This window comes from Myiozetetes cayanensis, unplaced genomic scaffold (genome assembly GCF_022539395.1).
Source record: "Myiozetetes cayanensis isolate MyiCay16 unplaced genomic scaffold, myiCay2020 scf12, whole genome shotgun sequence".
Lineage (NCBI taxonomy): Eukaryota > Metazoa > Chordata > Aves > Passeriformes > Tyrannidae > Myiozetetes > Myiozetetes cayanensis.
The window spans coordinates 9,087,642-9,107,629 of record NW_026086826.1 but is presented as its reverse complement, the minus strand read 5'-3'; the positions used below and the strand labels follow the sequence as shown (position 1 = coordinate 9,107,629).

At 54.6% G+C, this 19,988-nt stretch overlaps 1 protein-coding gene across 2 annotated transcripts in view; it reads left to right on the top strand.

The window, feature by feature from the left end:
• The first annotated feature begins 1,451 nt into the window (after window positions 1-1,451).
• SSBP3 (single stranded DNA binding protein 3) overlaps window positions 1,452-19,988 on the top strand; it is a 56,474-nt gene continuing 37,937 nt past the window's right edge. Inside the window, exons 1-4 of one of the 2 annotated variants that reach the window (XM_050306647.1) lie at window positions 1,452-1,719; window positions 1,835-1,907; window positions 2,094-2,155; window positions 2,760-2,844. In XM_050306647.1, coding sequence (XP_050162604.1) covers window positions 1,664-1,719; window positions 1,835-1,907; window positions 2,094-2,155; window positions 2,760-2,844 — 276 coding nt within the window. In that variant the 5' untranslated portion in view covers window positions 1,452-1,663. The remainder of the gene's footprint in view (window positions 1,720-1,834; window positions 1,908-2,093; window positions 2,156-2,759; window positions 2,845-19,988) is intronic. The other variant, XM_050306648.1, reaches the window with a different exon arrangement.

Sequence of the window (19,988 nt, the reverse complement as noted above, 5' to 3'; positions counted from 1 at the left end):
TAGCCTCAGTCCCATGGGACGCTCCTGGTTATTTTTGAACCCATCAGAGCAGCAGAGGAGCAGAGGGATGTGAAGGCTTGAGAGACACAAAGTCTGGGGTTTGCCGGGCCTGTCCCTCTGGTCCATGCGTGGAACAAAACGCTCCTGCTTTGTCATCACCCCCCACCCTGCAAACCAAAACCCATATGAAGTCCCCGGTTCTCCCTTTCCACTGAGAGGATCTTGGATACCTGGAAGTTCTGATCCCTTTCGACCTACCGCATTGCAAGGCTTTTTTTTTTTTTTTTTTTTTTTAATCCCCCGTTCAATTTAAACCTGGCTGTGGAGCGAGTTTGGCCCTGCTCGGGCAGGTCCCAGTGGCCGTGAACATTCCCACGGGCCCCGCAGCGCTGCCGCCGCCGCAGGAGTCACTCCCACGCCCCGCGGCTCCCCACGCCGCCGCCCCAAGCCTCGCAGGGACCTGCTCACACTCAAGATCTCCGATGTTTTGAGTGTAAACTCATGATTTTAGCAGTGGGTAACTCATCACACAACCCCTACCCAGCCCACAGCCGCCATCCCGGCTGGATTTTGTTCAGCACAGTCGTTTTGGAGGCGGAGGTGAGGCTGGGGCAGGGGGAAAAGAGATGTTTGGAGCATTTATTTTTGTGCTGCTCCAACATCTCTTCCCGTGGGTACTGTCACCCAAGACCGGTTGGTTCGGTGGGCTCCTGGAGAAGCACGGTGGGGCGAAGGGCGCCAAGCTCTGACTCCTAACTTGGGGGTACCTTAGGACACAGCGTGGCTTTGCCAAGCCCCCGGCCAGAGGCAGAAGGGCTCCCCACAGCCCACCCTGCGGGACCCCGGCCCAAATCAGGGCACCACCCAGCCCCAAGGGGGTGGCTTTTAAGGGCGGCGAAGCAGACAAGACCCGTGACCGGAGCTGGCAGCCGGGACAGGCCGGCCCGGGGCTCCGCTCAGGGCTCCGGGCGCGCCTAGCCCCGAGGTGACCGCCCGCAGCGCAGGGTTGGGGGTGCGCGGCGCCGGGCGGGACCCGCCGGGGCCAGGCCGGAGGGGGAGGAGGCGACCTGCCCAACCCCCGGCCCCCTCCCGGCGGGTCGGGTCCCGCCCGGCGCCGCGGAGCGGCAGCGCCCGCCCGGCCGCACCGGCGCGTCCCCCCCACCCCCCGACGGGCGGTTTCAAGTCCCCCCTTCCGAGGTCTCCGCCGCGCCCAGCCAATCAGCGCGCGCTGCGCGCCGCGTCCCGCCGCCTTAAAGCGCCCCGGCGCCGCTCCGCGCTGGGCCAGCGGTGCCGCCGGCGGGCCGAGCCGGGCGGGCTTTAGGACCGCGGAGCCGCCCGCCCTCCCGCCGCGGGAGGCCGCCCGCCGCCTCCGGAGCGGGGCGTGTCGCGGGGCGGCCCCGCCCCTGCCGGGCGGCGATTGGCGGGCGGGAGCGCCCGTCGGCGGCGGGGGCGGCGCCTGGCGCGGCCACGTTCGGGTGCGCGGCCAGCGGCGCGTTGGGCGCAGCGAGCGGCGGCGGGCGCGGGGCGATGGGGGCGCGGCGGCGGCCGGCGCTCTGACAGCCCCCGGCGCTCCCTCGGCGGCGGGCGCAGCGGCTCCGGCGGCGGCGGCGGCAGCAGCAGCGGCGGCTCGCGGCGGCCGCCCCTATCCTGCTCGGCGCGGACCATGTTCGCCAAAGGGAAGGGCTCGGCGGTGCCCTCGGACGGGCAGGCGCGGGAGAAGTAAGCGCGGCGGCGGGGGCGGCGGGGGAGCGGGGCGGCGGCGGGGTGGCTTTGTGCGGGGCGGGAGCGGGCGCCTCCTCCTCCTCCTCCCCGACCCGCCGCTCGGCTGTTGCAGGCTGGCGCTGTACGTCTACGAGTACCTGCTGCACGTCGGCGCCCAGAAGTCTGCGCAGACCTTCCTGTCCGAGGTGAGCCCCGCCGCCCCCGCGCCCTTTGTGCGCCGCCGCACGCCCGCCCTCCATCTTGCGCGGGGCGGCGGCGGCGCCGGGGTCGCCGCGCGTGGGGGCCCACGCCCACCCGCGACCACCCCCTACCCACACCGCCCCCTCAACCCACCCACCCACCTTTCCCCCGCGCCTTCCTCTCTCCCGCAGATCCGGTGGGAGAAGAACATCACGCTGGGCGAGCCCCCCGGCTTCCTGCACTCCTGGTGGTGGTAAGTGCGGGGGGGCCGGTGCGGGTGCCCCGTCGCGGGTGGGAGCGGCCCGCGGGGGTGGGGGGCTGCCCGCCGGGGGCGCGGGACCTCGCGGGGTGCAGCCCCGGCGATGGCGTGAGTCAGCAGCACAGCGGTGGCTCGGCGAGCCCCGAACCGCCCCGGCTCCCGCTCCCCGCGGGGCGTCGAGGCGCGGCGGAGCCACCCCCGGCCCCGCGGGAGCGGCGGGCAGGGCTCCCGCTGGAGAGCTGCCGGGCCAGCCGCAGGGACCGCGCTCTGCCGGTGCCACTGGGACGCCTGAGGGAGCGGGGCTGGGCAGCAGCGCTGCTGAGAGCGTGGGAGAAGTCCTGAAGTCCCACGGGGGTTAGCCCTTCGAGGTGTTACCTCTTAGAGGCTACTTTTACTTCTTAGAACACCCAGCATCCCCCATGCTGACGGTCAGGTCTGAGCAGTGTGGAGTTGAGATGCGCAACTGGGTCTGGCTGAGGTCCCATCCCAACTGTGGGCCCCGTGGGGTGGGAAGCCCGCTCACCTCCGCTGACCCCCCACCCGTGTGCCTGATCCCTGATGAGTAACTGCTCCTATCCTGGCTCTCTCCACCACGCAGCGTGTTTTGGGACCTGTACTGCGCAGCTCCCGAAAGGCGAGACACTTGTGAACATTCGAGTGAAGCCAAAGCCTTTCATGACTACGTGAGTAACAAGTTTCTAATCCTCGCGGTAATTATGGCGTTGGGGAGCTCCAGCGCACCGAGCGCCAACCTAATGTAACCGGCTGGCAAAAAGCATGGTTTTTTTTAACCAGCAGTGCTCTGATTTGACTGAACAGTATTTCATAACGTTGCAATTATGTAAATGAGCTCAGATACTTATCTTAAGCGCTTAAAGGTATTCGGGTAGTGGTAGAATTAAGTTTTGCCTAGCATTGGACAACAAAGCGTTTATACGGGATCGATGGTGGGATTCATGCTGAGGGCATCTCAGTGGCGAGATGTTTCATGCTGAGGTCCCCTCGCAGGGTGGGCGGGGTTGGATTTTGGTGGGGAGGAGCAGGGGGATTCCCCAAACTGCTGTTGAGTGCCCCACTTAATATCTCCCTTCCTCTGGCAAGGCTGGGGGCTTCCTTGGTTGTCTGAGTCCTCCTTTGATCCCAGCAGGGTAGAGGTGTTGGCTTCGATGTAGGTGGGGTTGCAGACCCCCTTAGTTGATTGTTGTGCGTGTTGGCTCTCTGGTTTGGGTTGTTCTCTGCAGAGGTGGAGCATGAGCCAGGGGTGGATGATGCTTCTGGGGTGGGATGGTGGAACTGAGGTGTCTCCCAGAAAGACACCTCTTGGCAAGGGTGCGTGGCATGTCTGCTCCAGTGGGCGATGGGTGGGCTGCCCACTCCCGTTCTGCACACCTTGCCCGCATCCACAGCGTCGAGAAGAATTTGCATCAAAGGATTAGTCACTTGGCTGTGGGCTTGGACCCCAGTCAAGTGAGTTTAAACCTTGTACTAGGAGCTGGTTTTGTCTGCTCTGGGGAGACTATGGTATGGAAACCATTTTTCCTCCCTTCCCAAGTTTCTTGTTGCCTCAACATGCCTGGGTTGGGATGTGTGAGGGTTTGCTGGCGAGCAGCTCTGGGTGAGTGTCTGGGGGACCTCTGCGGCATTCCTGCGGGCTGGTGCCCTGGTTGCCCTGGGGCGCAGGCAGTGCCAGGTTGCTGGAGAGCCTTGGCTGGCTGCTGAGGTGCCTTTCCTCTCTGCCCATCTTGCTGGGTCATGGGGGATGTGGGTCTGGGTGTTTGCTAAGTGGGTCTTGTCTGTCTGTCCGTCCCCATGGCTGTTCTCTGCATTGCTTGTTTTTACTGAGTTGGATTAAGATGGTGAACTTCTGAACTGAGGGTCAGAGCTGACAACCAGCAGCACATCCAGCAGTGCCTTTGCTCTGTGTGAGTAGCTGCTCTCTATCTAGGTGTTTTGAGCCAAATTCTGGGGTTTTGGGAAGCCTGGATGGGACAGCGGGCTCATCAGGAGCAAAGCGAAGGTAGATCTTTGGGCAGCAAAGCCACAGGTGAAGATGACATTAGCAAGCAAGTCATGGTAATGCTCTATTCAAAGCATCCTCCTCATCATGTCTGAGGATTTAGTGTATTTAGAGAAATTAATCTTTTTTTAGCTTGGTAATAATTCTAACAATAGGCCTGAGTGCATTAGATGATTCGCATAAACTTCTTTAATACACGTTGCTTTAAGCTCACGGTAAATAGACACAATCCTGATTGTTTTTAATTCTCGGTGTAATGCAGTTTTGTAACAGCCCCAAGTGCTTTACCTTTTGGGCTTTACCGCAAAGACTTCTAAGAAGATTTTCACTCCCCTGTTCCTTGGCTTGGTGGCACTGGGTTGGTTTCCCAGGCATGTTTTGACCACAAGACAAGGGTTGTGCTTCTCCTCCCTGGCGTGGCCGGTGGTGGGTGCTCATGGCACAGTCCCTCTCTGAGGAGCGGTGTTTTCCCGGCACAGCGTGTACTTTAGAGGGCGAGGGACGTACCTGGCCAAAACTTAAATATTGACCAAAGAACTAAACGATAACCGTGGGAGTGTGAATAGCGCCTTGTTTCCCTTCAGCTTCCAGGGCAGGCTACTTTTCCTGGTGAGCATGGTGGCCGGCCTTGCCGATGGTTGCTGGGGCTGGAATGCTGATCTTTATCAAGCTCCAAACCCAGCAACTCATCAGCGGTGCATGGCAGCTGAAATGGGATATGAGTCCCAAATGGGGCTGGATCAGCAAGTCATGAATCACTTCATGTGGTGGTTGTGTTTAAAAATATCCCAATATAAGTCTTACCGCAGTTTGGTGGAGCGTTGTATCTACACTTGGCCAAGGATGGGCAAACTCTGTGTGCCCAGCTTGGTGTTTGCACAAAATGACGGTGTTTATGTACCCCAAGATGGTGTATTTACTGTAGTACTCTTTAAGTACAGAAGGAGAGGATGCTCTGGGAGCCAGTCTGGTATGTCACCCTCCCAGACCCAGCACTGTGTAGGGGTGCTTGCCTGGGAGATGCATCGGCAGGCCTCGTTAGCTAATGGTGGGATTTGCATCATTTCTACTTCATCTTCCAGCATAACCGTATGAAAACTATTAGGAGCAGCAGGACAAATTGCTAATTTCCCCTTTCAGTTTTGAATATTTAAATCTTTAGCAAGAAAATAAAGTAGGGAGAAATCCTACCTTTCCTTTTTTGAGAGGACGGTTGAAAGCCATGGGTTCTTGTGACTGCTTAGGAATATTGCTTTTTACGTTTCCCCTGAGGTTTTTCTCCTAAGCTGGGACAAAAGCCTGCTGGAAGTCGGTAGAAGGGTGCTTATTGGGGGAATAGTGATGGGAGCGGGGATTCACCTGGCACTGGCAGGAGGAATGCCCTGATTCTCTATCCTTCCATCTCTGGCAGGACTGTGTGTCTGTTAACACAACCATCGAGTTGTGTTGATTGGAGGGTTGTTAGGCAGCCTGTCCCACCTGTATCAAAAGAGTAGATCCAAGTTAACAGCACCACAAGCACCCATCAACTCCTAAACCTTAACCTGCAGCCATTCATTTAGGCTCCTCCACTGGGCAAAGCCCCATGGAGAGTACCACAGCATTATGGCACGCTCCCGGAGCCGGCAAGCTTGCAACGGGATCGCTCGGCATGACAGGGGATTTCAGCCGCCGCGTTATCTGGGAATTGGCCGATGGCTGGTCGCAGTTGAGCATTTCAACGCCGTGAAAGCCAATACAATTTGAGTTAGCGGTGATGACTGCCAGTTTAAATACCGCAGTGAATTTCTGTCAAAGAGCTAATACACAGAAAGGGGAATTGCAGAAAACTTGATCACCAGAACCACTTCAGTCGATTTTGGCCTCAAGCTACAGAAAATGAACTTAAATCTAGTTGACTGTTGCTACATACTTTTTGTGGTATTGCTCTGCCTGCACGACCAGCTCAGAGCGTCAACGCGCAGGAGAGAAAAATCAGGGTAGGCTTTGGCTGACGAAGACTTTGACTTCGTCTTTCCCTTCCTCTGTTCCCTCCAGTTCCCTCCTGAGAAGGACCTGCACTTGGGAGTATTTGAAATGCTGTTTACTTTGCAGCACAAGATCTGCGGAGCTGTGGCTTCAACTTGCCATTAATGCAAAGCATTGATTTATTTATTTTTGTTTTTAACTTTGCAAAGCTGCTGCAGTTCTTTCCAACTCAGGTCTGGAAGGATGCTCTGCGGCAGTGGGGGCAGAAGCTGCTGGAAAGGTGATGGTTGATATAGGAAAAGATGTTGTGTTTGGGGGTCGTGTCCTCCCATCCTGCTTGGGTGCAGCCAGGGCTCCTCCCTTTTTCCCCCATCTGAAACAGTTCCCCTTGGATTGAGATCTCAGTGGGAGATTTCTGAAGCCCGCAGAGATGGATGGAGTATCCAGGCTTGCTGGTGTTAGTGTGCAAAACTGCTCAGTGGGGAATGAGATAAAACTGAAGGGGTTTGGCCTGCTGGCAGTACAGACTGGGGGGTATCCCCCAGGCACTAGAGTTTGAACCCCAAACCCAGTTGTTTCCCCTGATGTAAGTGCCCTTCCAACCACACTTCGGGAGCATGGGAAATAGTCCTTTTCTGCTGGATCTACCCATCACACCCCAGCTGGCTGTAGGATAGGCACCCTGTCCCAGCATCAGTGCCTGGGTGTTCCTGGGCTGCAAGGGAGCTTTCATGTGGTGGTTGTGGTTAAAAATATCACAGTGTAAGTCTTGCCTCAGTTTGGTAGAGCATTGTATTTACACTTGGCTGACAATGGGCAAACTTCGTGTGCCCAGCTTGGTGGTTGCCCAAAATACGGTGTTTATGTGACAGCACTTTATTGTCACAGCAACTTCTGCTCTCCAGGGTCTGTGTAGCCATCTCATGGTGTGGCACCTTGGCAGGTGAGATGGCTGTGTGGGAGGAGATGCTCTTCATGGATGAGGGGGTTTGGCGTTACTTTCTCCTCTCCCATGTGAGGCTCTCTTCTTGCTCCAGGAGCAGTGAAGGCTGTGAGACCCTTGCTCACAGCACCCATGGCTGTGTGGGGTGGGACCAGCAAGTGTGATAGTGTTGGGGTCCAGGAGTACATCTGTAGTGGTGGTCCATGAGATCTCCTTCTGCGGTGTGCAGCCATAGTATTGAATACATGTTGCCTAGGAGCGCAGATGTTTTTGGGGCAGGTTTGGCACAACGCAGGGGCAGGGGTTGGGAACAGCTTTGTGTGGTCCCCATGAGCCCCCACGGGCATTGCCTGAGCCTTGGGCATGTGGCTCAGCCAGCAGCACACACAGGTCCGTCCTGTTTCCACGCAGAACTGTACTCTGTCTGGGCTCCATCCAGCTCCACTCTGTAGGGACAGGGCTCCCTGGTAGGTAACCAGAGGAGAGGAGTTTCCTTCAGGAGTGGCAAGCTGCCAGGAGCAGCTGCAAAACTCCACATCACTTTAAAAAAAAAAATACAACAAAAATAAATAAATCCAGATATTCTCTCTCCCAGCATGGCTGGGCTCAGGCTTCCCTCCCAGCTTAGGGTACCAGTGAGCCTGGGTGTCCCTTGAACCCTGCTCTTGCTGGAGTACCATGCGAAGCTGGATTAGTTTAATTTTATATTTTAAACAGTTTTGGCTGTCGCAACAGACCAGCCTCCTCTGCCGCTTCCTGCTGCCCACTGGCAGGACCAGGGCATTTCAGAGCAGCACCTTTCCATGGGTGATGCCGATGGAGAAGCTGCTGTTGTGAAACCGGAGGTCAGAGCCCAGAGCTTATGTCTTAGTCTTTGACTGGGGAGCCTAAATATTTATCCTGTTCTGTCCCTAATGAAAACAAATTGTCAACAGTTGTTCAGTAACTGACTAAATTAAAATCTGTAATTAGTCAATTAGATTAAAGAGTTGGCACAACCTGATTGTATCATGCTGGTTAGGTTATTAAGAGAAAGGGTGTGATTTTTAATTACTGAATGCTAATTTTGACGGTTTCAAATGGAAACAGACGTTCCCCCCCCTCCACCCCACCCCGAGTGCCTCTGCAAAAGTAAGGCAGGGGATGGATTTTATATCAACAAATGGTGCAAAGATGCAAAGTTTCTCCGGCTCCAATCCAGGAGGGGCTTCTCCAAAAAAGCTGGGAGTGGGACGAGAGGAGAGGAAGGATTTCTTTACTCCTGCCTGTGGATGGGAGGACAGGTGGGGGTTAGTGTCACGGGTGGGAACTCCCTGTACAGATGGGTGCTTGTGTGAGTGTCTGGATGCTGCCCATGGAGGTTCTGCTCTGCCACCCCAGTGCCCATCTCCGTGTGTGTGTGTGTGTGTGTGTGACTGTGTCCTTGCCTTGCAGGAGCCCATTTGCAGCACTGAGGCGGATTTGAGTATTTTTTATTTTCTGTGCGTTTTCTGTAGTATATTTTTAATTCCGTCCCACACCCCACCCCCCCAGCCGCCTGGTGCTTTAGAGGGGCCAGCTTCCAGTGGCAGGCAAAGCCCGCAGCAGGGAGGAGGAGGAGGAGGAGGAAGGCCTTGCTGGCGAGCACAGCAGCCCGCGCCATCCCATTGTTTGCCCCGGCGGCCACGTGGGCGAGCGCGGTGAGGCCGGCGAGGGGACCCGCTGCCGGCGCGGGGGGCTGCGGGGGGGGGTGGCCGCCTCCGGCAGCTGCTGAGCTCCGGGAGAGCACAAAGCTCACAGCCCTGCCCTCCCCGGTGTTCTGGGGTCCCTTCGGAGGAACAAAGAGGGCGAGGGTCTGCCGTGCCAAGCTGTGCTGTGCCGGGGAGGTTGTCGGGCACGGAGTGGGGGGGAGCAGCGGGCAGTGGGGAGGTGTTAGGTCAGGACGCCGTGTGTTGGGTACGAGTGAGACTTTCCTGTTCTCCTGATCATTTCCTTCCTTACCTTGGAAACTTGGATTTTCTCCTACCTTTTGTTCCCTATTTTTCTCTTGTAAAGCTGTCCCTGGTTCTATTGGAAACAGCTGCCAGAGCTGGTCCCGGGGAGCAGGCGGGGGGCTCTGGCTGTTCCTCCTCTCTCACCGCTCACGCCCCCGCGGCAGAGTTGGCACCACCGAAATGGCACCCGGCTGCACGAAGCTCTTGCTGGTGGGGGTTGCTCCAGGGGGGAGCTGCTGCAGCCACGTTTTCTCCTGGTTTTCCTTATGAACAGAGGAAGAGCAGTGTAGCACTCGGAGCAGCTCATGTCCAGCCTGGCTCATGCTGGGGATCTGACCCGCTCTGTGCACAGGAACCATGGAGCGGGCTGTATCCCCATGAGCATCACGTGCCCACCTTGCCAGCATCCCACTCATGGGTCAGGGAGGCTTGCTGACTCCCACTGAAGCATCTGCTCAGCCCTGAGCACTTTCTGCCTTATTTCCCATCATCTTTTCCCTCTGAGTCCCCACCCTGCAGTTCCCTGGGGGGTCACCCCAGGGCTGGGGTCTCATCAGGGCAGAAGCAGTACTTTCCTCCAGGCTGGCAGGGAGCAAAAATGTCTCTTTGCAAGTAAACAAATACCTCACCTCCGCCTTGGTTTGGGGTTTAGGTTTTTTTCTTTTCTCAAAACTCCTGCTCATGACCACACAGGTGCCAGGAGCTGAGTTCAAAGCTACAGCTGTGCAGTCGAGGGGGGGATTTCCAAAATATGGGGTGGCTGCTTGTGGGTGCCACTTCCCATGGGTCGTGGGACCACCCAGCTGCCCACTTTCCCACTGTCACATCCCTTCTCCCATCCCCATAGCAGTGACACCAGTCTGCTGTGTTGGTTCAGGGTGAGAGGGGCACCTGAGGGGCTTGGGTAAGGTTTGGAAATGAATAGGGCACAGCTTTTCTTTTGTCTTAGGTTTGTGCATTTAATTTATATAATAGGAGAAATACTCTCCTGCATGAGTGTAAGGCTGCATGCATGGTGGCTGTTAATATCAGAATTAATGGGAAAAAAGTGTTGTTTATATATATATATGCAATTATATCTATGCTATATGCAGAATAAAGATGTATGTATGTATATAGAGGTGCATGTGACTATATTTGGGGTGGTGGGACAGAACAGTGCTTCGTGCCTCAGCCTTATTCTTCCCCCTTCATGGACAGTGCCACCACAAACAGCATTTTTTAACTAGGTGGTTTCCACCTCTGCGTTCCCCGGGTCGGGTAGGAGGCTGTGGGGTCCATCTGTCTGTCTGTGTGCGAGGCTGCAGCCTGCTGCCTTAAGATAAAGTCCAAAGGAAGACCTCTGGCTGTGTCTTAAGCTAACATTTTCTTTTTAATTTTTTTTTTCTTAATGTTTCTGCATCAACCCTTGAACATTTGATCTGGTGCCTCTCCTCCTGGGGTGCGGCGGCTTTCTGTAGTGAAAATGAGCTCCCGCCTCCCCTCCTGCCTGCCTCAAACAGGGTCTGGGGTGGGGGAGTTTCCTTTCCATTTTCCCTGGATTTGGGCTGTTTTTTTTACAATCTCACAGGGCTGAGCTAGCACCTATAATTGGAAATTTTTGGCTACAAACCAAAGCAGGGGATGCACTGCAGTGACTCGCTGGTGAGCGTGACCTGCCTGACACAGCTGACATGCCGGCATCCCATGGTATTCCCAGTAGGCACAACAGTCCACAGGCAGTCCCTCCTACCTGGATTTTCTTCTGTGCCTGCCTCCTGCCCCAGCTCCCACCTGTGCAGCTCCCATCACACCCAGGGCATCTGGTCCAGCACCAACTGATGCCCACCAAGGCAAGTGGCATGCTGGCGTCCCCTTTCTTCCAGAACCGTCTTGCTGTGAGGGTGTCCCAAGCCTTGACTTGGCTTTTTTATTTCTGGCAAATGTGAGATGGGAAATGGCCTTGTGTCAGCCTATGGGCAGCTGGCAGTGCTCAGCTTTGTCCCCAGGCAGGTGGGGAGCTGCTTCCTGCCTCAAGCAGTGCTTTGCAGCTCAGCCTCTGGGCTGGGGAGCAGTTGGGAGCCTGGTTGTTTTGGGTTGTGTTTTTTGCCTTTTTTTAAAAGTGAAAGGCAGGGCAGGCTGAGGAAGGGGGCAGGGCACTTCCTTGAAGCTTCCTTGAAGCGCCCTGGTTTGGGGTGGGCAGATAAGGGTTCTGTGTCACGCTGGGCTCCCCTCCCTGCCAAAGCCCAGCAGAGCATCCTCCTTACCCTCCTGCTCTTCCTGGCACTCACTGGGTGCTCATTCCTGTATTTGGAGGGAGTCCCATTGGATTAAGGGTAGCCTGTGGTGCAGGAGTTGCTTGAGCCTCCACGTCCCCCTGCCTGGGAGCAATGTGTGCAGCAAAGAGGAGGGAGAAGTGCTTCTCTCCCCCTTAGCTCCTTTCTGCTGTAGAGCTGTGCAGCTGGTGGGGTGTAAATCACACCCAGCCTCCCCCTGCCCCTGCCCATCTGCCTGTGGGATGGTGGGGGAGTCATGGCTGGTAGCAGCTTGGGGTGACTCTCCATTGCAGCTTCAGCTGTGCTCCTGTGGCTCTGGGAGAGTGGCCCGCTCATCCCTGAGGAGCAGAACCTGTGTCTGTCTGTTGGTGCTGGGAATCCTTTGGTTGCTGGGATCTTTCTCTGCAAGGCGTGAACCAGGAGGTGGGTTTGGTTTTGTGAGACCCTGCTGATGTTGGTTTGGAGCAGGGAGAGCCACACTTTGAAATGCTTGGTCTCATCAGGGGGTTTATGGTGGGGGTGTGCTCCATGGGATATGGCTAGGGATGAAAGTGGGCACTTACAAGCAAGCAATTGCTCTGTGTTGCCCATGGGCACCTCAGCCCAGCTCAAGCACATGGAAACCCCAAAACAGATGGTTTTGTTTTATCCTAGGCTTCGCAGCAATGATAACACCCAAGTGCTTCACACCTTTACCAGTCTCCACTGGAGAGAAACTCCAGGCTGAGGCTCCCAGGGCTCGTTTCATTGTTAAAAGCAGATTTACTTGCTTGTCCCAGAGCCCTTCAGGGTGTCATGGCACGTCCTGACAGCTTGTCTGTCCTTACCTGCAGTCATCAAGGAGTTTTCAGCATGACTTATATAAAGCCTTTGTACTTGGATTGCTCCACCGTGCTGCACAATGGCTTCTTTGTCATCCTGCCAGCTAATTAATTTTAACTTTTACCGTTGCTCCAGCGCGGTGCCTCGTCCGCGTGGTCCATTTGAAGCTTCCCCCCCACCTTAAGTGTTTTCCAAGCAGTTTGACTTGTTGCTGCTGAACACTGGAGAAATCAGCTGGCCCCGCTGGTGCTCATCTTCTGGAGAAGGAGCTGCCCTCACACTACTGCTGGAGCCAGGGCTGGTGAAGGAAAAGCCATTAGGAGGCTCAGGTTCTCTCCAGTGGCTTGTTTCTCTTGGCTGGAAGCTGAAGGTCCCCACAGAGAACATCCTCTGATGAAAATAACAGGCTCTCACTCCCCGGCTGGTGATTGGCACCGGGAGTATCTCACAGCCAGAGGGGAAAGCCTTGGCTGTGTCTTCAGGACAAAAACCCTCGTACTCAGGGATGTCTGTGCATGGGGATGTGATGATGGTTATTTCTGGAGCATTGGGCTCAGTTTGGCTGTGTGCTGGAAACTGGGTGCTGTTCCTCTGCATCCTGTGAGCAAACATCTCCAGCACTGGCTCTGAGTACCACCACAGCATCCTTGGGAACTTAACCCTGCTACCCCCAGGATGTTCAGAGGGGAGCCAAGCATCTCCCCAGAGCTACCCAGAGAAGGACCAGGAGGAATGTGACTCTAGCTGGGTTGTCTCAGCCCTTGGGGTGGGTCGAGCCAGAGTATTGTCCTTCCCAGGCAGGAGGGATGGAGATGGCCACATGCATAAACATCAACTGAATGTGCAGTGCTGTGGCAGAGGGAAGTTCCCCTCTGCTTGGGATTAGGATGGTGGCAGGTCAGGGAATATGGAATTGCTGCCTTTGTGTTTAATCTGGTTATAAGGACGGCTATTAGAGATAATGAATTTTGCCTGTCCCCGCCGTTGTAATACAAGAACCCAACTGTCTTTCAACACCGCGAAGGTCACTCCTCTTTATTTCTGGTTGTAAATATTGCTGGTTACAGATGTTTGGGGTTGACGGACATGGCTAATTAAGTTTCTCCTGCCAGCCAGTTGGCAAGGTGTAGGGGTGCCGGCATGGGGGTGAGGTCAGAGGGCAGGACCGGAGCTGGACAGCAATGCCGACAGCCCCTCAGCATGGTGGCCTCAGCCCCACAGCCCAGCAAAGCAGGGCTGCATTTGCACAGACCCTTGAGACCCTTGCCCCTCTCTTTATTATGCATTTGGCGCAGGCTGGTGGGAAGAAGGCAGCTTTGGGAGTTTCCATTTTGCTGTCCTCCTTTGAGGGGAATTTAGCAGGAATTGTCATACCTGCTGTCCCCACCCTGACCTGAGGGTGGGAAGAAGGGTGGAAAAAGAGGGATCCCCATAATTTTTGCTGTTGAGTATCTTTTGCACCAGTGCCAGCAGGGGCTTTTTCTTTCTCAGAGAGATTTTAACATGGGAACGGTGGTGTGCTGGGTAGCAGAGCCAATACCTCACACCAAATTAGCACCAGGAGGGGTTGGGAGCCCCTTTCCCTGGGGCACAAGGCCAGTTGCTTCCCAGTGCTCACCCTGCCAGGCAGGAACCGTCCGCGTGCACTGCCTGTGCGCTTGGAACGCAGCACGTGCTCCCCAGCTCCCCCCGTGCGCCTGATTTATGCCGCTCCACATTTTCTTCTCCTTTCCATGCCTCTTTCTCCTCTCCCTCCCTTTTTTTTTTTTCCTTGTGCTGCCTGTGCATTGCCTTGCCTTTTTTTTTTTTCTGCCCTTTTTTTTTTTTTTTATTCCCTTATTGCTCACAGGCTTCCCCATTATCCCAGCAAGCTGCAAGATTTAGGGCTCCCTGCTTGTGTGCATTCAGAATGGGGTTTTATCCTCCCAGAGGAGGGGACCGTGGTCTCCATCACCCCGCTGGGACGTGATCCCTGGGCGGTGAAAGGGCTGTTTTTATTATTTTATTTTACGGTCGCAGAGCACAAGCCATGTATCCCCGTTCTGGATGCTCCTGGCCATGGATTGCAGCAAAACTGGCGGGGTGGCCACGGGTGCCCATCGCCTCCATCCCAGCGTCGCTGCCGGGCGCAGCGCCGGCCATCTGTCCCCTCCCGTGCGGCGCCGGGCTGCCGGCTGCTTGCCGAGGCATCAGGGCTTGCCCGGCGTCTGCGAGACCACGAGAAAAAAAGGAAAGGGGAAAAAAAAAAAGTTCCATTTTTGCTTTGTTTGCCCTCATTTCATATGCATAACCTGACTTTTTGTTGCTGTTTTTTTCTTTTCTTTTTTTTTTTTTTTTTGTCCATCCTCCTGCTGCTGTGCCAGGCACATTGAAAGTTTGCTGGGTCTTGCGTGCGTGTGCGGATGCCGAATAATTTTATTACCCACCTGGAAGGGAGCCAGCACGGCGTGCATCGCACAGGAGGTGGCTGCTGGGGCGCCTTCCCTTTGCTTTCCCTTTCCCAGCTGCCCCCCCTTTGCCTCCGCTGGTCTCCTGCTGGTTGCATCATCAGCATTACCCTTTTATTTTATTTTTATATATATTTCTTAGGGGTTTTTTTTGCTCCTTAAAGGGTTAAAACCGATGGGGAAGTTCAGCTAGCACTTGCAAGATATGGTTGCCTTAGCAACAGGCCTCCTAATCTGGTAGGTGACCTGAGAGACTGTGGAAGATGCAGGGGTTGGTTTGGCATTTCATTATTTCATGAGGCTGCGGCTCTCCAGCTGGTTCCCTTCCCAGCGCCGCCACCGCTGCTGCTCCCCCCACTGCAGCCCCCGGCATTCCTTGGCAAAGCCTGGGGAGGTGGGGGCTGGCACCCTAGTCCCCTCCCCGGGCACTGGTGGGTCCTGGGAGCTCTTGTCTGTGGAGCGGGAGAGGTCTTCCCGCAGCCCAGGTGATAATTATTCAACTTCGGGGTTGTCACGATGGTTTCCTGCCTTACCTTCCCTCCTTCCAAAGGATTTGCTGTGGTGGCCTGGTAAAATAATCCGTGTGGCCCCAAGAGCTAAAGTTGCACTTGTTGGCACTTCAAAAACCTAGATTTCGGAGCCTGTGGTGCACTGTTGGGGTGAAGCCCATCAATGGAGTTCAAACAAACTAATGGGGCATGAACAGGGTAGCATGGGTTCACAGTGGTTGGAAAAGGTGATGGAGTTGAGATGCAGTGTCCAGCCAGCATTTTGGGGAAGATGGTGGGTTTGGGAGGAGCATGGCAGTGTTATCCCAGCTGCTTTAGGCTGCTCTGAGCTCGCTGGGCCAGCTGAGCACAAGCAGCACATGCCCATGGATGGATGGACCAAGATCTGAGCTTTTTGGTGCTGTAGCCATGGCCACCTTCTCTTTTTTTTTTTTTTTTTTTTTTATTGGAAACATCCTCAGGTTGGCATTTTCCAGCTCTCTCCTTTTTCCCTTGCTGTAGTGACCACCTGCTAGTCCTTGCCAGTGGTGGGGCTGTCTAAATTAAGAAGCTGCATCAGAAAACTTCCTTGCCAAATATTTGACCTCCCTAAATCTCTGTGCACTGTAGGATGGGCACTTAAACTCTTTCTGCCTGCACAGTCCCATGTGGGATTTGCATGGATGTTGGTCACACCCAACAACGCCCATCAGAACAGAACTGTTGCATGCTAGTCCAAATCACGTTTAGCTCTTCACCACGATGGTCAAACCACTCTCTGTGCCCAAAACCTCCTTGCTGGATGCTGAATGGTTACGCCGTATGGTGCTTGCCCTTGGCATCCAGCCAGGGTGGCTGGGCAAGGAGACTCCAGGGGAAGGGAGGTGTCCAAGGGGCTGGGGCCAAGCTCCTCCGGGTACCAGAGGAATAAAAGGGCCCGGATAGTGCCAGAGGCATCCCGTTCCCGCAGATCCCAGCGTGCAGACCTCTTTTGTTTTTCCCCCCTCCCACTATTGCATGGCGGTGGTGGCAGCTGCCTGTGGATGCCGGGGAGAGCTGCCTTTGTTTATCCGCCTCTCCGGCAGAGCGAGCACAGGGATGCTCTTGGACTGAGGTGCTGATCTGTCATCTCCAGGTTTTATGCATCCCCAGACAAGAAATCAGCAGTGCAAAGCTCAGACTTTTTTGTTACTTATCGCCGAGCTCTGTGCAGAGTGCGGCTGCTGAAAGCAATCTGGTGTCTGCGATGCCCAGATTTATGGTTTCCCAGCCTCATTCAAGGTGTTGGCTTCCACTGGGAAGCAGAAAACCCGGTTTGAACCATCAGTGTAGGATGAGAAAACCCTGCCTTGTAGTCACATCGGACCATCACCCCAAGCTGGTGAATGCCCCTTGAGCCTGTCATCACCCTGGGTTGGACAGCATCTCCCTTGCTCCATCTTATCTGGTGGAGAGAGGAAGACCAAAGTCCCAGGCAGCTGGAATGGCTCAGCTTCCTCTCTGGATCTCCTCCATTCAGGTCATGCTTCTCTGAATTTCCTGCCTGCCCTGCCAGGGTGGCAGAGGCAAAAGTTGCCCCTCGGTGAGCCATAAATAGGTAGAGGAAATCCAGGCAAGCTAGCAGAATCCCTAGAAAGCCTTTTTGTGATCACTTCATCCCTTTTTTTTTTTTTTTTTTTTATTATTCCCCCCAATCTCTGCTTTGTGAGGCTTTCCAGGATTTGTCCCTCTCGGCAGGGATTTCAGGCGGTCAGCTGGTTCCCCAGGCATGGACAGACGGACAGGCTGCCAATCAACCGGCACGCACCGTCCTTCTGCAGAGACCCAGAGGCTCCTGGGTCTTGAGTACAGGATTATATGTTTGTGGTTTTGTTGTTGTGGGTTCTTTTATTTGTGTGTGTTTGTTTTGTTTTGTTTTTTGTTTTTTTGGGGGGGGGTTGTGTTTTTTTTTTTGTTTTTAAGAAAATCAAAATTCCCAGGGAAAATATATTAAAAAAAAAAGTCTCTCCCCCCCCCCGCCTCCGCCCTGCTGAGAAGCAGCTCTGCGATGGCGGCTGGAAAGCGAAGCCGTAAGTGTTGCGCGTGCCATCTGCTCCGCTTGGATCGCGGGAGCGGCTGGAGCCGGCGCAGCCTCACGGGAACGGGGGGGCACTGCTTGCTGGGGTAAAGATAGGGTCCCTGCCACCCCATATCCCTCCCACTTGGGGGCTTGGGGTCCTCTAGGTTGATTTGAAGTCCATGCTGGGGTACTTGAGCCCCAGCTGGTGATGCCTGGAGGTGTCCCATGCAGGTGGATCCTCAGGACGGCATTCAGCCCCTTCCCCTGCAGGTCATCCCCGGGATGAAGATGGTTGTGGAGTTGGATGAATCGTGTGGAAGGGAATGGGCAGTTTTTGGAGTATTTTAGGCATCTGTGGCTTCACTGGTTGCCTGAGTTGGAAGCACGTGCTGGCAGAAGGTTGCTCTGTAACGTAGGGTGCATCTCGTGGGGACCTCAGGTGATCACTGTCCCAAAAGAAACTCAGCTTGACACATCTGGTCCTCCCAAAGGGGATACCAAAGGCAAAGTCCTTCCCCAATAAGGCAAAATTATATGTTGTCTTTAAAAAGAAATGTGTTTATTTCTGGGTTTGCTGTGGGAGCATCTCTGGGTTCCCACACGACTTCCTCTGCAGCCAGGCTCCTGCTGGCTCTTCAGCTGGGGCCACCAGAGCAGCTGGGTTTCCCTCTCCGCTTTACCTGTTTTTACAAAACTGGTATGTTTTTGAGATTCCCAGTGGGTCAAGCCAGCAGACACACAGGTGGGGTGCAGAGGGAACCTGGGCATTCTCCCTCTGAAGGCCTCTGTGTGCTGCATGTCCTTGGCAGCTGTGCCAGGAGCTTGTGCTGCGTTGTAGGTGGTTGACTTGTTGTTTAGGGGTTGTCAAGAGATGACAGTCCCCAGAATGTGTGATACCCAACCTGGGACATCAGTTTTGACTGCAAGGACAGCAACTGTAGAACCCTGAACTACCCCTTGGCTTAGTTCCACTGCCAGCGGTTTTAGTGTGTGGATGTATGTCACACGTGTCCTATGTATGGGATATTTATCTATGTATATGGTTTAATCCCAGCCAGCAACTAAGTATCACACACCTGCTTGCTCACACCTCTGCCCCAGTGGAATGGGTAGGAGAAGGGGGAAAAGAAGTGAAACCCATGGGTTGAGATAAGAACAATTTAATAATTGAAAGAAAATATGATAATAGGAATGAAAAGGGAGATGAGAAAAAGGGAGAAATAAAACCTGGGAAAGATAACTGGTCTACACTACATAGTCCCTCACCACCCACTGATGCCCAGCCTGTCCCTGAGCAGTGATTTTGCTTTCTGGCCAATTCCACACACCCCCCCCCAGTTTATATAGTGGACATGACAGTCCATGGTGTGGAATATCCCTTTGGCTAGTTTGGGTCAGCTGTGCAAAACATGCTGCCTCTTGAGTTCTTGTGCAGCTCCTTGCTGGCAGAACATAGGAAACTGAAAAGTCCTTGACTGAGAGTAAGCACTACTTAGCAACAGCCAAAACACCAGTGTGTTATCAACGTTGTTCTCATACTGAATCCATAACACAGTGCTGTACCAGCTACTAGGAAGAAAATTAACTCTATCCCAGCCAAAACCAGGACAATGTAGTATTTCTTTTTAAATTAGAGAAGATCTGCAGAGGTTTGGGAACTTGAGAGGAAGCCTCATGCTTCCCCCTCCCTCTTCCCATGCAAATGCAGTCACTCCTCTTCACTTGCTGATAGAAAGAGTAGCAACGTTGTGAGTGGGTTGAGCCAGTGGAGAAGGAAAAATGCTCTGCAAACAAAACCAGAGGGCTTGTAAGGAGAAACAGGAAGCTGAGGGAGCACAGAAGTGGCTGGGGAAGGTGTCTGAGGAGGGGGTTGGAGAAGGCTTCTGATCATGGTGGGCTTTGGGACAGAGTAGGAGGAACGCAATTCAGTGTTTCCTACACTTGTTCCCAGTCAGTGACCACAGTCAGACCTTCAGAGGGGTTTCTGAGGTTCAGCACTGGTGGCAGTGAAACCTTGTTAGAACCCAGCCTTTTATTGGGGAGCCACTGAGGAGCCCCAGCTCAACCCCATAGGGGAGAGTAGTTTGCAAGACACGTCCTCCTCTCCTAAACCTGGCATCCAGGAAGCACCACTGTGCCAGCAGCATTTTGGCTTTCCAGAGATGCCCACTGCCTTTAGCCATTCCACCTAACCAGGTGCTGCTTGCAGATGGTGAGTTGACCCTGGCTGGATGCCAGTGCTCCCCCAAAGCTTCTCTGTCACTTCTCAGCTGGACAGGGGAGAGAAAATACAACAAAAGGCTCGTGGGGCAGGGTAAGGACAGGGAAAGATCACGTACCAGTTGCTATCACAGGCAAAACAGACTTGGCTTGAGGAAAATTTAACTGAATTTTTTGCTAGTCACATCAGAGTTGGGTAATGAGAAATGTAAACTAAATCTTAAAGCGCCTTCCCCTCACCCCTCCCTTCTTCCCAGGCCCAACTTCACTCCCAATTTTCTCTTCCTCCTTCCCACCAGCAGTGCAGGGGGGGCAGGAAATGGGGCCTGCAGTCAATTCATCACAGTTTTCTCTGCTGCTCCTTCCTCTTCAGGGAGAGGATTCCTCACACCATTCCCCTGCTCTAGTGTGGTGTCCCTGCCATGGGAGACAGTCCTCCACAAACTTCACTGTGGGTTCTTGCCACAGGCTGCAGTCCTTCAGGAACTGCTCCAGTTTGGGTCCCCTGCAGGCCATAGGCTCTTTCAGGTGTCCCCCTGCTCCAGTGTGGGGTCCAGCATGGACCTCCATGGGCTGCAGGGGACAGCTACCTAACCATGGTCTTTCCCACAGGCTTCAGGGGAATCTGCTCCAGT